This window comes from Falco rusticolus, chromosome Z (genome assembly GCF_015220075.1).
Source record: "Falco rusticolus isolate bFalRus1 chromosome Z, bFalRus1.pri, whole genome shotgun sequence".
In the NCBI taxonomy this organism is placed as follows: Eukaryota; Metazoa; Chordata; class Aves; order Falconiformes; family Falconidae; genus Falco; species Falco rusticolus.
The window spans coordinates 56436016-56450130 of NC_051210.1; the positions used below are offsets into that span (position 1 = coordinate 56436016).

The window sequence follows — 14115 nt, forward strand, 5'->3', positions numbered from 1 at the left end:
AAAAAAGGTAGCAAGACTACTTAGATTGCTCGTTGTGTGCATGTGGGAAGTATGACTCAAATTTTGCTGCAGTGCTACAGCAAGATGCAGGAGATGGGACCCATGCCTTGGACCTGGAACTGCTTTTTCATCTGGTAGTGTCAGGGGTGTAGCTGGAGCCCCGACGCCAGCTTCCCCAGGTGAGCTCCCCAGGTCTGCCGGGGGGCGGCGGAGCATCACCTGCGGCTCCTCACTGCCGTGCTTCAAGGCTGGGACCCCCGGGGGGCCCTGGGGAGCCGAGGCAGCAGGGCCAGGGCCAGAGCCGCGCAGCCCCGGCGGGGTGGCGCCCCGGAAGGCGCACGGGGCGCGGGATGCCCGGGGTGCGCGGGATGCACCGGGGGCGCGGGCTGGGGGGCAGGGCGGCCCGGGGGTTCGAGCCGGGCCCGGGGCGCACCCCTGGGCGTCCCCTCGGGGCGTTGTTCGCCCCCCCGCGTCCTTCCTGCTTCCGGGGGCCGCCGCGGGGAGGATTTGCCGCAGATGACATCAGCTGTGGATGCTGGAAACGCGGCGGCGGCGGCGCGGGGATGCGCCGGCTCCCCCCCTTCCCCCTCCTCCTTGCCAGGACCCTGCCCTGCACCGTCTCCGTATAAAAGCGCCGCCGCCGCCCGCCCGCCGTCACTCCCTGCCCGCCGCCTGCAGAGACAGTGCCGAGTGGCCCTTTCTCCTGCCAGCGCCCCGGAGCCGCGGGGCGGAGGCGATGGCCACCGTCGTGGTGGAAGTGGACTCGGAGCCCTCCTGCAGCATCCCCAACCCCACCTCCCCCTCGCCCAGCCTCTCGCACCGCTTCCTGGACAGCAAGTTTTACCTCCTGGTGGTCATCGGCGAGCTGGTGACCGAGGAGCACCTGCGGCGGGCCATCGCCAACATCGAGCGAGGTGAGGCGGCGGGGAGCGGGCACGCCGCGGGCACCCCCGCCGGCGCCTTCCCCCTCCTCGGACGCGGCGGCGCTCGGCCCCCCACGCCCCCTCCCCGCGGACACACGCCCCGCGCAGGGCACGGGCACACGAGTCGCCAGGTCGCGGTCTCCGGCTCGTTACCCGCCAGGGTCCCGCCGCAGCCCCCCGCCCCATCCTTCCCCGGGAGGGCGCGGGCGCTGCGGAGCGACGGCCGCGGGGCCGGGCCGCGCTGCCGCCGGCGCAGGGAGCCGCAGCGTGCTGGTCACCCGCGGATCCGCCCGGCTGCGAGACCCACGCCCGCCATCGCCGGGGCGGGGGCCGCGGTGGGAGCCCGCCGTGCCGCCCCGCCGCGCCGTCCGCCCGGAGACACCGGCGGGTGGGCGTGGCGCGGTCCGCACTGCGGTCTCTATGGCAGCCCGGAGCGGACAAAGGGCGGCCGCGGCGCCGGCGGCAGGCGGGGATGGGGATGGGCTGGGGCTGCGGGGCGGCTGCTCCCGCAACCCCCGGCCCCCCCGCCAGGCCGAACCGGCGGGGCTCGGGGCGTGTTCCTCCGCGGCGCGGAGCGCAGCCCGCCTTTGTGTCCAACTTCGGGCGGTGAGACTTCTCTCTCGGCTGCAGAGCGGTGCGGGACCCAACCCTTTTGCGCGCATATACGTGTATTTCAATAAAGAAAAACCGCATGGGTAGCACGGCTCGTACCTGCGTGCTCGCTCGCCCTCATCATTGTCCCGCTGCGGGCTGCTTTGGTTCGCTGTTTATTTGTCCTTTTCTTAAAGCGGCGATACGGGCAGGCATCACAAGTGAAATGACAGCGTTGTAAGTTCTCGATGTGTTTTCTGGTACAATAGACCGCAGTGTACGTGCAGAGGAGAGAAAAAGCCCCGTTGCAGTAATAGTGGTATGAAGGACAAAGAAAATTGTTGCCGGACCATATAGTTTGTTAAACTCAATTGATACCTGTTTTTGTAACATATATTTTTGATCTGGGCTGGTGAAAGCAGAGATTTCAGAAACCTGCCATTGTTAGAGGGGAAGAGACCCTGGAATGGGGAATCGACAGCAGCCTTGTCATGTAGGTGTGGTTCAGCGGTCCAGCTAGGACTTCGTTTGTCTCTATTGTTGCTTTCTTAGGCATTGTTGCCCTAGTTGGCTGTTTCTCTTGGTTCTTTTTCTTGCCTGTTTGTGGCAAAGGGCAGCCTTATCACAGCTAACCAGCTTCGCCATGACCTGTTCATCTTTATTGCTACCATTGTCTCCTAGGGAGAACTACTGAGGCAGATGCTTTGTCATTCAGAGCCTCTTCAGCATTGCATGTCCCTAATTCTATCTAGGTTTTGGTTGTGTCAGAAGTGAATTGGCTGCATTTTAATTATCTTATTAAAAATTATAAAGCAAATGGATAAAACTTCTGCCTTCAAGACAGCTGATGTCATCCTTCATCTGAAGAAATGCTCCTCAGTCTCTTCTTGAAGCTTCTATTGTACAGTTGCTGCTGCATAGCTCAGTTGCTGCTACCTCCTGCCACTAAGTACAACACCCACTTATAGTTTTGCATATTCAGAGGGATCGCTTTGGCCTTTCTGTTTGTTTTGGATTAGAAGTCACCTTGCTGCTCCTGGTGTCAGATGATCTGCTTGAGATTTTGCCTGCTAGGAAAAAAAAACTTGATCAAATTTTTGAAGTACACAGTTCTGGATAAGTACACTGGGAGTCTGAAGCTCTATTTGCATGAGGCTAATAGGGGCTTCACCAAAGCACTCTTTCTTTTTGCAAAAAGTGTGCTGTAGTCTGGAAAAACCTGCTGCTTTCAACATTTATTCTCAACAGAGCCTTAAATGCATTTTGGGTTCTTGATAACTGCCTCAGTGTCTTTCTGGTACATCTGGTACATCTCCTGAGTAACGTCACTGAAAAGTGTGGATTCATGCGCCAAACTGCAGAGCAACGTGTCAAAGAAAACATCTGCTGATAACACATCAGTGGCGTGATGCTACGCAACCTGGTGGAATGCAGAGTCATTTCTTAATATATCATGAAGAGGGAATGGCGTGGAGAGGTGCATTTTCATTAATTACATTTGGGATGTGACTTTGCTACAGAGGCAATCCTGCAACCCACTATCCACCAAGAAAGAAGAGGGGATGAAGAAAAAGCTTCAAGATTTTTCCACTGATTCAGCAGATGCTACTGGGTGTGCCCTGCCTGCTGTCTGATTAGTTCTGTGTTACTGGCATTTCACTCTTAAGACTGCATAAAGAAGGAATAGCTCCAGTTCAGCCATGCTGCCAGGAGTTACATCCATGTTGTTAATGATCTACGTCATTGGATTGACCTTGGATTTTAGTTCCAGATTTACCTGTGTTCTACCCAAACCTGATTTGGCTATTTAATACGTTACGCTACTTCATAATGTACATGCATAATTTTTGCATCCAGACTGCTGAATCATGCAGCTGCAGATTTGCAATATTCTATCCAAATTCCAGCTTCACAGCTTTAGCAGCTTCTGGGGCAGCTGTGTGTATGGGATGTCTGGGCTTTTTTTTTTTTTTTTTCTTCTCGGACATTGCCAGGCTCAGGAGTCTTGACTACACATAGTCAGAATCTTAACCCCACAACAAATTTGGATTAATGACAAAACCAGCTAGGGATAATGGACAGACCTGATCACCAGCATTGCTGAATCATAGTCCCTATTGCTTAACTGACCTCCAGAAAGCTTTGGAGTCTCCCCACACAAGTTTTCTGCCAGAGGCCAGCAAACTGTTTATCTTCCAGCTTCTTGAAGTTCAGTGCTCATTCATTCAATGTACTTCATCTTTGTGATCAATGTCAGTTTACTAGTCATAGTTTTCATATGTTCTGTACATATGTCTTATTTTATCATCTTTACTTTCTTGCTCTCAAATATTCCAGCACCTGGAAAACATTAAAGCCTGCTGAGCTGTATTTGTCTGCCAAAACTACGCCCCAAAAATGCACCATATGGCCAAGAGATTTTTGGGAAATGAAAATGAGTCTTGTGGAAGAGCCTCTCTGCTGATGCCTCTGAACAACGATGCATCAGTCAGGAAGTGGAGGTGGTGGGTTATAGCTCAGTTATCTTTCTCTTGAGTGGTTATGAAACACACAGAGAATACTGTGTTTCCAAATTTATTTAGAATTTCAAGTGGCAACTACTTAATAGCTGGTAGCATATCCCAATATTAAGCATGCTCCTACCTGGATTGAGATGCTGACAAGGCAAAGCCCTGAATTGTGACTGAAGAGGCTTCAAGCTTTTGAAATGCTTATGTTCATATTTGCATGGAGAACCTACCCAGAGCTGCAACGGGGAGTGGCACTGTGGATCTGGCTTCTTTGCTCTTCCTGCTCTTTTTTCTCCTCATCCTTCACCCCTACAATATGGCTTCTGCCAGCACAAGTCCTGACATTTCTTTTGCCTTGAAAGAGAATGTGGCATGGGAGGTAGCATTGACACTAATGTTCACAGCCTGAAACCCTGATGGAGTTACCAACAGGAGTGTTGATGCTAGTCTCACGGTGAGAGGCTGGCCACACACCTCTTCAGGCATCTCCTCACCAAACCCCAAAGTGATTTAACTGAACAATTTCATGCAGAGGGATGGTCAGGCCCATAGGGAGGGCCGCCAGACACTTCCTCACCTGTAGTCCCTTCTGTGTTTGCCAGCTAACTTGTTTAATGATGCCCCTTTAGGAAGAAAAATCTCTGTGATGTTGGTGTTCAAAATTGCAGCAGTACCTGGACTTACCTGTAGTGCAACTGCCTGCTCATTATTTTCCAAAATTAGAAGATTTTCCAGAACAATCTCAAAATAAGAAAATCATAGAAAAATGTTAAGCATGTTCTCCCATTATTTATTTTTTTCTTTAGCCATCAAAATCTTATGGAAAGAAACTATACATTTGCCTTTTGGCTGCAATGACATTTTTTTTCCTGGTCAAATTTCAATCCTTAAGAATGTATTTTGGAATAATACTACTTTTTTATCGTATGTGTCAAGTCTGGCACTTTCTAAGTAGCTGGGGAAAAACAGTAGGGAGTAGAGATGTGCCGTTTAGTTTTAAAAAGAGAAAAGATCAAGCATAGCATTTTTAAATCTCAAAACTAGAATTTTGATACTTCATAAATAAAAGATCACTTAAATTTTAATTTTAAATATGTGATGCTTCAAAGCTTTTGAATGAAGAAGTCAGCCATTTAATACTTTGAATTCAAATATTAATTTGCAACATGCTAGGTGATGCTGTCTTTTTTTCCTCAGGACAAGTAGGGTCCGGCAATGTGATTAGAGTGTCCTTGACATGACTCACTCTTTAGGTTTTGTAAACCAGTGAATTGCTATTCTAAAGTCAATTCAGGGATATCAGTAGCTTCTTCTAATGTGGCTACTGGGACATGGGACCAGCAGTCCTAAAGCTGCGGCCCTAAAGGATGATCACTTTTTGGAAAGGCAAATTTCCTCTTGCTTGTAACTGATTCCTGTCTAGAGTGCTCCTTTGGAACGCTCAGCACTTAATGGCTGTGTGCCTTGAAGGGAAGAGAGGCTGGATTTGGAATTTAGAAATGTATGCAAATAGCTGGTATGCAAATGGGGAAATAGTTAAAACTTTCAGTGCTCATGTATCAAGCTAGATGTGTTTCATATTTTGAATTTTAGGAATCCGATCATGGGACACAAACCTGATTGAATGCAACTTGGATCAAGAACTGAAACTTTTTGTCTCTCGCCATTCAGCTAGATTCTCTCCTGAAGTTCGAGGTGAGTTTTTTGGAAGTGTTTGACAAAGTTTGAGGGTGTTTTTTTTTTCTTTTGTTTAAGAGCAGAATTAATAAACATACTCGGGGACTATATGGCCTGCTTTCATTTGTGATTCTTGACAATGAATATTTTTTTCCTTTATTTAAAATATGACTTGAAAAATTACAATTTGTTTTAACTTTCTCACAACTTTAAAATAATCAGCCTTTTAAGTTAGCTTCATATATATCACCATGATTACTTTTGTAGAAGGTGCTAGTTTTAGGGCCACATTAAAGTTAAGTAAAGCTCACTTTTTGACTGAACAGTTCACGTTACGTAGCACCTATGTGGTAGTCCCAGAGACTAAAGCTTATTGTGGTAGGGAGAGCACATACAAAACAAATAACCTGAATGGTTAACTCTGCAGTTCGATAGAGCCAGGAATGGTGTCACGGCTGTTGTGCAAGTGTGGCTTAATCCCTATACTTCTTCCCAGAGGGCTTGGACTTTATTCTTTCTTGGTATGAAAAGTTGAGGGTTGGAGGGTCTACCTTGACTCACAGGAACTGTCTTTGGCTTGTATGAGTAAATTAAAAGTTTGCAGGTCTTGTAAGACTAAACCTCTTGGGCTGCCTTCTCTTCAAGCCTGTCCTTCCTTTGGAGGATTCGTACAATAAAGCAAAACAAAACAAAAGGTCCTATTTTGTGAAGTGTAAAATTTCATTTTCTTCTGGTTGCATGGGAATCAAGTGTTTGGTAAGTTTCCTAACATCTTATTACTGTGCCAAATGCTGAGTAAGCATGGGTGCAATTAATCACCATTTCCATGTGAAAATATGTAACATTCTGAAAGGAGTGGAGGTTGCTTTCATTGGTGAGATCATCGTGGCCATGTGCATGTTGACTAGTACAACCTAGGACTGACAAGGGTTATAAATTCCAGCTTCAGGAGCATCTCTTAAGTGTGGTGAAAAAGGGCTATGAAATTTGTGTCATGCTACTAGATCACATTCCTGGGATCAGTTGCTATGCACTGTTGACAAAGACCACCTGATGTCTTGTTAGCATGACAGCATTGACCTGATGGTTTCAAATGATGTACCAAAATGTCTTGTGTAACTAATTATTCTGTAGGTAGGTTATAGCAGTTCTTACTATACTTCCCTGTATCTATAGAGACTAAAACATTGCCAGAATTAAGGAAGAAAAAAAAATATCTATGATTCTTTCACTGGTTTGAAAACCAGCCAAACCAGTACAACAATATTCAGAGTGAAGATTTAGAGTCAAGGCATATAGTTCCAAATTTACATGGAAGCAAACTGAGACCTAGAATACATCTCTTTTTCATTTCAGTTTAAATGCATGACACCAATTCATTTTCTCAATGATACTGGTTGCTTTGGTTTACAGAGAGGGTGTTCTCATAAGTGAAATCAGCAGAATTTATCTTTAAGGGAATGCAAGATGCAGTGCATCCCATTTATAACATGGATGTGTTTACTTTAAAACTTCAGTGAGAAAAAAGATCCTGCACTTCTTTAACAAAAATGTTCCAGCATGTCTAATATTTTTTGCTGTTTCATTTAGATGATGCGTCATGATACCATTGCATGAATAAAGCAAATACTCTGCTTTCATATGATAAATAAAATAAGGTTATGCACCCCTTTTCTCAACAGAAGGATTATAGAATCCTCCAAGAATTTTTCTCTAGGAATTGTATTTTTAGTTGATTTTTTTTTTCTTGTCTAGACTTGCCTATTTAGTCTGTCGTTTTGTTGAATTACAGCTTAATTGCATGTGACTGGAATTCATCAGCATCTCTATGACAAGCAGTAATGAATGAGTTTTTCACCACTGCTCAAACTTTAAACAATAAACTGCGAAAATCTATGTTGAAAGAGCATTAAGGGAGCTTGAAACTTGAATAAAGGGAACATCCAGGAATAAAGTGAGTCCTCTTGACCAGTTTCTTGTCTAAAATTTTGTGGGGAAGCCCATTGGCACCTCCAGAATCCCACTGCACGGATCAGAGGATCATTAATTTTAGTTTCTCTGGTTCTCTGATGTTGAATCTGCATGAGGCTTCTTAGTATACTCTACTGTTTGGTAGGGAGAAGGGGTTTTTGTTGCCATTTGTTGATAAAATTTTAGAATGTTTGATTTCTGTTACAACACCCAAATGCTGAATTTTGAGTGTTTAACCAGTGAAATGGTCAACGTTCATACTGAAGAGTTGATTGTAAGTACATAGTCCCTTATGATTGCAAACTCAGAAATTTTGTGGAATGTGGGTAACTAGGTGACCTTTTGTCCAAGGAAGGTATTCATCCAGGGTGATGGGGTACTCTGTGGGCTGTAGTTAAACAGCCTGGTTTTCAGTCCTTTGAGACTGAGCTCTCTGTGTGACTCGCACATAGGGACAGTTTGCTCTTGAGGAAGGGTAGAGTCATCTGCACAGCTCCTAGTGTAGCCAGGTCTGACTACTGACTGAAGCCTGTTTGACTATAATGTTTAATTATGGTAATTGCAATGCCAGCTCAGTACATGCTTGTATGCTTCTCAAAGCAGCTTGAGGATATGCACAGCAGCAATGTGAAAGGTAGGACTCTTTCTCAAAAGGAAGCTTGGAGGAAATGGGGCCAGCTCTGTCCCCACGCCATATGCCTGCAATCTCAAAGGAGAGACATGCGAGAGAATATGTCTGTCAAAGCATTCATGTGTTTTCACTTGAGGAATTTGACGTCTAATCCTTCTCCCTGTGTAGTGAATAGCAGTGTACATATTGATACTGCAGGGAGCATGACCAGATCCAACACTCTTTTTGTGCTCTTTTCAAGGGAATGGCTTGTCACAGTGGTATTTGTGCGTGGTATGTTCAGCTGCTGGGCAATTTATGGATGATTTATGATTCCTGAAAAATAGAATTCAGATTGGAAATGCCAGCAGATCTTTTCTGATGCCTTGTAAAGAATCTGAGTTAGCAGACTCCCTAATAATACCAATCTCGCAGAGATGTTGTCAGGTGCTGGTGAAAAATGAGTAACAGCTTATTGAGTGGTTGCCAAGACAACAGGCAACATGACTTAAAATAGGTGCTCCAGTGGTTGCCTTTGTTTTCTCTGTCATATACTGACAACTTCCATTGTAAGTTAACATCACAAGGACAAAAAAATCAAATAATAAATTGTTAACATGTACATGCTGAAAAAGGAACTGTGTATCTGGTAGTGAGGCAGAGCAAGTGGAAAGTCTTGGAAAGTGCTCTGTGGAAATTGCTGTACCTACCAATCTTCACTTAAGTATAAAAAAAAAAGTTGCAGCTTCACAAAAGGGCAATTAATGGGATTTGGGGTGTGGGAGAGTGAAGCCATTGAAGGCCCTTCTGCAAGTGTTTCACTGGGGACATTTGACTGTCGCATTGGTGTGTATTTAAACCCTTGTCTAAATGAAGTCTGTTTTATTGAAATAGCTCTTCAGCAGCTAGTCACTCCTAACCTTCCAAGAAACGCTGCTCAAGCAACACACTGTGGCTCCTTTGTCCTGTTAAGAAGAATGTGTACCTGTGGAAGACATGTTCCCTATCTGAGGAGTGCCGGGAGGTCTCCTGTTGCTCCTAAGTCAGCAGACACTTCCTTATCTGTGTCCCAGACTATTTTTGCAAGCCTGCCTGTGGCCACCTCAGCAAAGTGCAAGACATATTCAGTGTCCCCTTGGCAGCCACCTGCATCAGCAGTTTGCTTGCCTCCTTCAGGCTTACTAAAGGTCATTGTTCTCCAAAACTGTCATTACCCCAAAAAGCCTTAAGAGCTTCCATCTGAAAGTTACCATTTCAAAAGTTACTGTTTGGGACTAGTATCCTGTGGAGAATTTTTAATCTGGAAATTTTAGTCATCAGTGCCCACAGCTCTATGCTTCACCAAAGTGGTCTGTAGTCCCATTGCCTTTGTTAAAGCAGATCTAAACCCAGTTAATATCACACCTAGTAGCTTGCAGTATGAACTCATGGAGTTGCTGATAAAATCCTGAAGAGCATGGGTTTAGTGCTGTTTTACTGAAAACTGCAGTTCATCACAATTTGTCAAGTAAGAGGACACAGGCACTTGAGCAAAACCTATCAATTAAAATGAAAGAAAAAGAGCCAAGAAGTCAAGACCAGATTTCTCAACTCAGAGCAGCATCACTAAGTGCTGAAGAATTAATTTTGCTTAGAATCTTGAGTACCCTGGTATGCACATTTAGGGACTTCCTATAAATATGATTCTTCAGCTATTAGAGACCGTAGTAGCTGGAACAGCTATTGCGTGGAGTCATTTTAGCTTATTATATGTTTGGTGAGGTTAATTTTAGTTGGCTACCAGACTTGTTTTGTGTCTCAAAGTATTTGTGCCTCGGAAGAAAGAAAATGGAGGCAAAATAGGGCTTGAATAGGGAATTGAGCTGACTAGCATGGCTGCAGCTGTGAAGTGTGTCCCTGCAGGGCATTGCTGCCAGTGGTCCAGGGCTGCAGTCATGGGGCTGCCCAGCAGTACAAGCAGATCAGCGGTGGGCCTCTCGTCTGCTCATGAGCTTTTCTTTGGGGGAGGTTGCTAGGATTTTGGTGGCTCAGGAGAGGATTACAGTGTAACAGCCTATGTGTTTAGGTACATGAATTGTCGAAGCCTTCCTTTGTTAGTACTGATCAAAATTCCAGAGATGGGCTAATAAGTAACTTTTTTTTTTTCCAGTGAAGAAATTGTTGCAATTGTGTCAATCATTCTGGCACTAACTTCCATTTCTGCTTTTTTAGGAATGATCTCAAGGAAAATTAGCATAAATTTAAATTGCTGCCAAAACACCAGTACCTGCTGATGCTAAGCTGTTAGCATGAATCAGCAAAATGACAAAGAGGTTATTTTTAAATGCCTTGTATCACAAGTACATACAATGAGTTCAGAGTAGCCCATATTTTATGGGAACAGGCTTTCACCTGTGTGAGGCAGCTAACAGAGTCATGGAATTAAATTAGTTGTGAATAATGACAGAATTTTAACTCCATAATGAAATTTGGATCCCTGTTTCTCTTTATTAGAATTATTATCCAGCATACCTAATGGTATTTTCACAAAGCTTGTTTTCTTAAAGGTTATTTAATAAAAGCTTACAAAATTATGCATCTTCATTTGTCCCTTATGAGACTCCTTAATCTTTCTTTCCTAACATTTTGTCTACATGGGATATCTGAAACTGAAGGTAATATTTTATTTTTGACCCTTGCTCAGTATCATTTACAGATGACCTGTCTCTCATCTCTTCCATCATGGCTTTTTAATAAATGTGTAACTAGAACATCACTGCCACTTTTCATCTAGTTACTGGTTGTCACTAGCAACATTTTTGTCAGATGCCTATTTTTCTTAATTTTGTGAAGACATTTGTTTTTAATTGACTAGATTTTCTATTACTTCCTGGTACAGTGTAGTGGTCACTTGAGAGAGGTATTAAATGTTTGTAATTGTAATCTGAAGGAGGAAAGACTTGATCCAAAGGCCACTGAAATAATTGGATTGGATTTTGGATTAGAGGAATTATTATCTAGTATTATTAAGGTTGAACAAGAACCAAATTTTCCCATAATGGGGGAGAAAGCGAAGATTTTAAATTCTTTCTTGCCAGATAAAAATGGTGTTTTATTTGCAGTGATCTGCCTACCACTGTACTCAGTAACAGGACTAGACTCAGAGAAGAGGTGAGACACACAGTCCTTGTCTAAACGGAGTGGCACAGGGAGCATGTGCTCATCCCTATTGCTAACTGTAAAATCACAGTTGCCACTGTGGCTGCTGCTGTCAGCCTTGCAACAGTAGGAGGAGGTCCAGCTGTCCTCTACCTTGTAGAGACAAATGCAAACAATGCGTTAGTACTGACCACAGATCCAGGTGCTCCTGTCTGTAGACTGCCGGGAGTATCCCATAGTACTTCACAGTCCCTGTGAGCAGGTAGGGAAGATACACACTTTAGTCAGCAATAGTCACAAATAGAAAGCCAGATAGTTCTGTAACAGAGGCCCATGCTTTTGCATCAAACCCCCAGACAATCCCACCAAAAAGACATGATGGTTACTTTTGGCTTGTAGTCACCGATGGTAATCTGTTCCTAAAGTTGAGAAGAAAACCCAGTGCTCCTGATGGCCTGGGTTTGCATGCTGTCTGTGTGTGCAGCATAGACTCACAAATGTAAGGACATGATTCTTCTGGTTCCTGACTTTTCTATATGTTGGAGTTAGTCTGTTTATGATTCAAACTAGTTGCTGATATAAAAAAAAGTTTTTAAAATTTTGTATTAAAATAACTAATTCAGAAACAAATTTGTATGAATTTCAGTATTACTTTGGTGTTGCAACTTTATGTGTTTTGGTACTTGAGAGCTTGTCTATAGTGGAAGATGAGTCACTGTCCTGTGTCCTTATTTCCCCATCTTCTGCATAGCTGTATGGGGAGATTCTGCCCATCAGAACTCTGGGAAGCTTAGGGATTATTTAAAACAAACAAACCAAAACCCGGGGTTGGGAAAACCACAACAAACCCCTCTTCCATGATAAACCATGTTTTTGGCTTTGTAATCTCTGAGTGATTCTAATGAGCTATTGAAACTTTTACCTGGAAGTTAACTTCCCCCCTGCCAAAAGGCAGCCTTTGGAAGTTGTCCCAGTTTTATGGCAGTTCTGTAGCTCTTCTGGAGAAAAGACTGATCCCAGCTTCAGCTGCCATGTCCTGAGACACAAATCAGCTTTTCTAGGTCCTCTAAGCACTTTACAGTGGATTAAGTTCCCACCCTGTCCCTAAGAGACTAGAAAGAGCAAATGCAAAAAAACTCCTAAGGCAAGGTAAAGATGATTTACTAGATGAAGGAAAGAAGAAAAAAACAACAAGCAGAGTGAAGGAAATTGCTCACCGTCTCACACAGGCAGTCTGAGTGTACTGAGAGAGCTGGCAGAAGAGCTCGCCAAGCCACTCTCCATCATTTATCAACAGTCCTGGCAAACCAGGGAGGTCCCCCTTGACTGGAGGTTAGCCAGTGCAACACCCATCTACAAGAAGACTTGGAAGGTTTAAATATTTTTCAATACTACTTGTTTTTAGTAGATTTAACATTTTCTGGCAACTTCATCAATTTTAATCTTTCTGTCCACTTTTTCAATAATTGCATTACAAATGCCTTCCTTTTTAGATTTCAATCAACTATATATAAAAAAGTTTGAAATGGTCTTTTGTTTCTTTTTTATTGTGTCCTGCAACATACTGGATCAAATTAAAAACATACCACCTTTCAACATAACACATGGAAGACATGGATGTCACTAAAAAAAAAATCTAGATGGAGATGGCGTAATATTTAAGTGGCTCTTTAAAAGTAAGGATGGGTTCCTTTGATCATAGCACTGTCTTAACTGCATAAATAGTTTGGCTGCAGCAACTGTATTCCTGAAGAGTCCCTAGTGGGATTAGTTGCTTTGCACCTAACAACCCTCTATACCTATTAAAGCCTGTAATTACAAGAATAATTACAATTTGTCTTCAGCTTTGGTGGGATGTTGTTGTTGTATGTCAAGTAGGGGATTATTAAGTGGAAGAAGACCTTGCTGACATTCTCATTTTGTGTTGAACAGGAGGACCTCATAGTATTAATCTGTTGGGAGGAGCTGCTGAGTGGGTGAAACCCATTTACTGGGCTCTGCTAATGTGTGTGGGTCCTCCACAACCATTTGTAGACAGTAATCACAGGAAAGAGCAGGTGCAAAGCATTCAGATTTCTTTAAACATACAAACTTACTATTCAGTCCATCAAATAGCGTAATACAATTGTGTTAGAGCTGTACCTACCTAAAAGGGTACAGTTTTAACTTCTGAATTGTTTCATGGCCCGCATGCTCCCTTTGTAATTAAATTGGTTTAAACTGAAAGCAAAATCCAGGCCAAGGATCAGTTTCTTGCAGAGAATCTGGAAGAAATTAGATATTTACTTTATTTTACAGGTCTCTGCTTTTTTTTGTTTCACACACCATGTTATGTATTTGTAGTGTTGATGCTCCCCTAACTTTCAGTTCATTCCTGACCTGAGCCTTTTTCCCTGCTGGTGTAAACAGCTGGGCACCTATGAAATGACCTGTGTTCTCCCATGCTTTTCAGGCCTTCTTAGAGTGCTATGAGAGTCAAATGAGTTTTTAACACAGTGCCTGCTGTTTTCCGGTGGGGGTAGTAGTTAAGTGTGGTGAGTTCAGCACAGGACAATATTCTGGTCCTTGCATGGTAAGGCTTTCTCCCTTCTTGTCTTGACTTGTAGTCACAAAAAAGCAGGGATGCTTTTAAAAAGAATGGGCCACTCTAAAAGATTTCTTTTGCTATTGGAAGTGAAAGTGGTACTGCAAGACA

General features: G+C 43.9%; 1 protein-coding gene across 1 annotated transcript in view; it reads left to right on the forward strand.

The window, feature by feature from the left end:
* The first annotated feature begins 463 nt into the window (after positions 1 to 463).
* MAP1B (microtubule associated protein 1B) overlaps positions 464 to 14115 on the forward strand; it is a 70614-nt gene continuing 56962 nt past the window's right edge. The window contains exons 1-2 of the mRNA XM_037374137.1: positions 464 to 914; positions 5618 to 5719. Of these exons, the coding sequence (XP_037230034.1) occupies positions 533 to 914; positions 5618 to 5719 (484 nt within the window). The 5' untranslated portion in view covers positions 464 to 532. The remainder of the gene's footprint in view (positions 915 to 5617; positions 5720 to 14115) is intronic.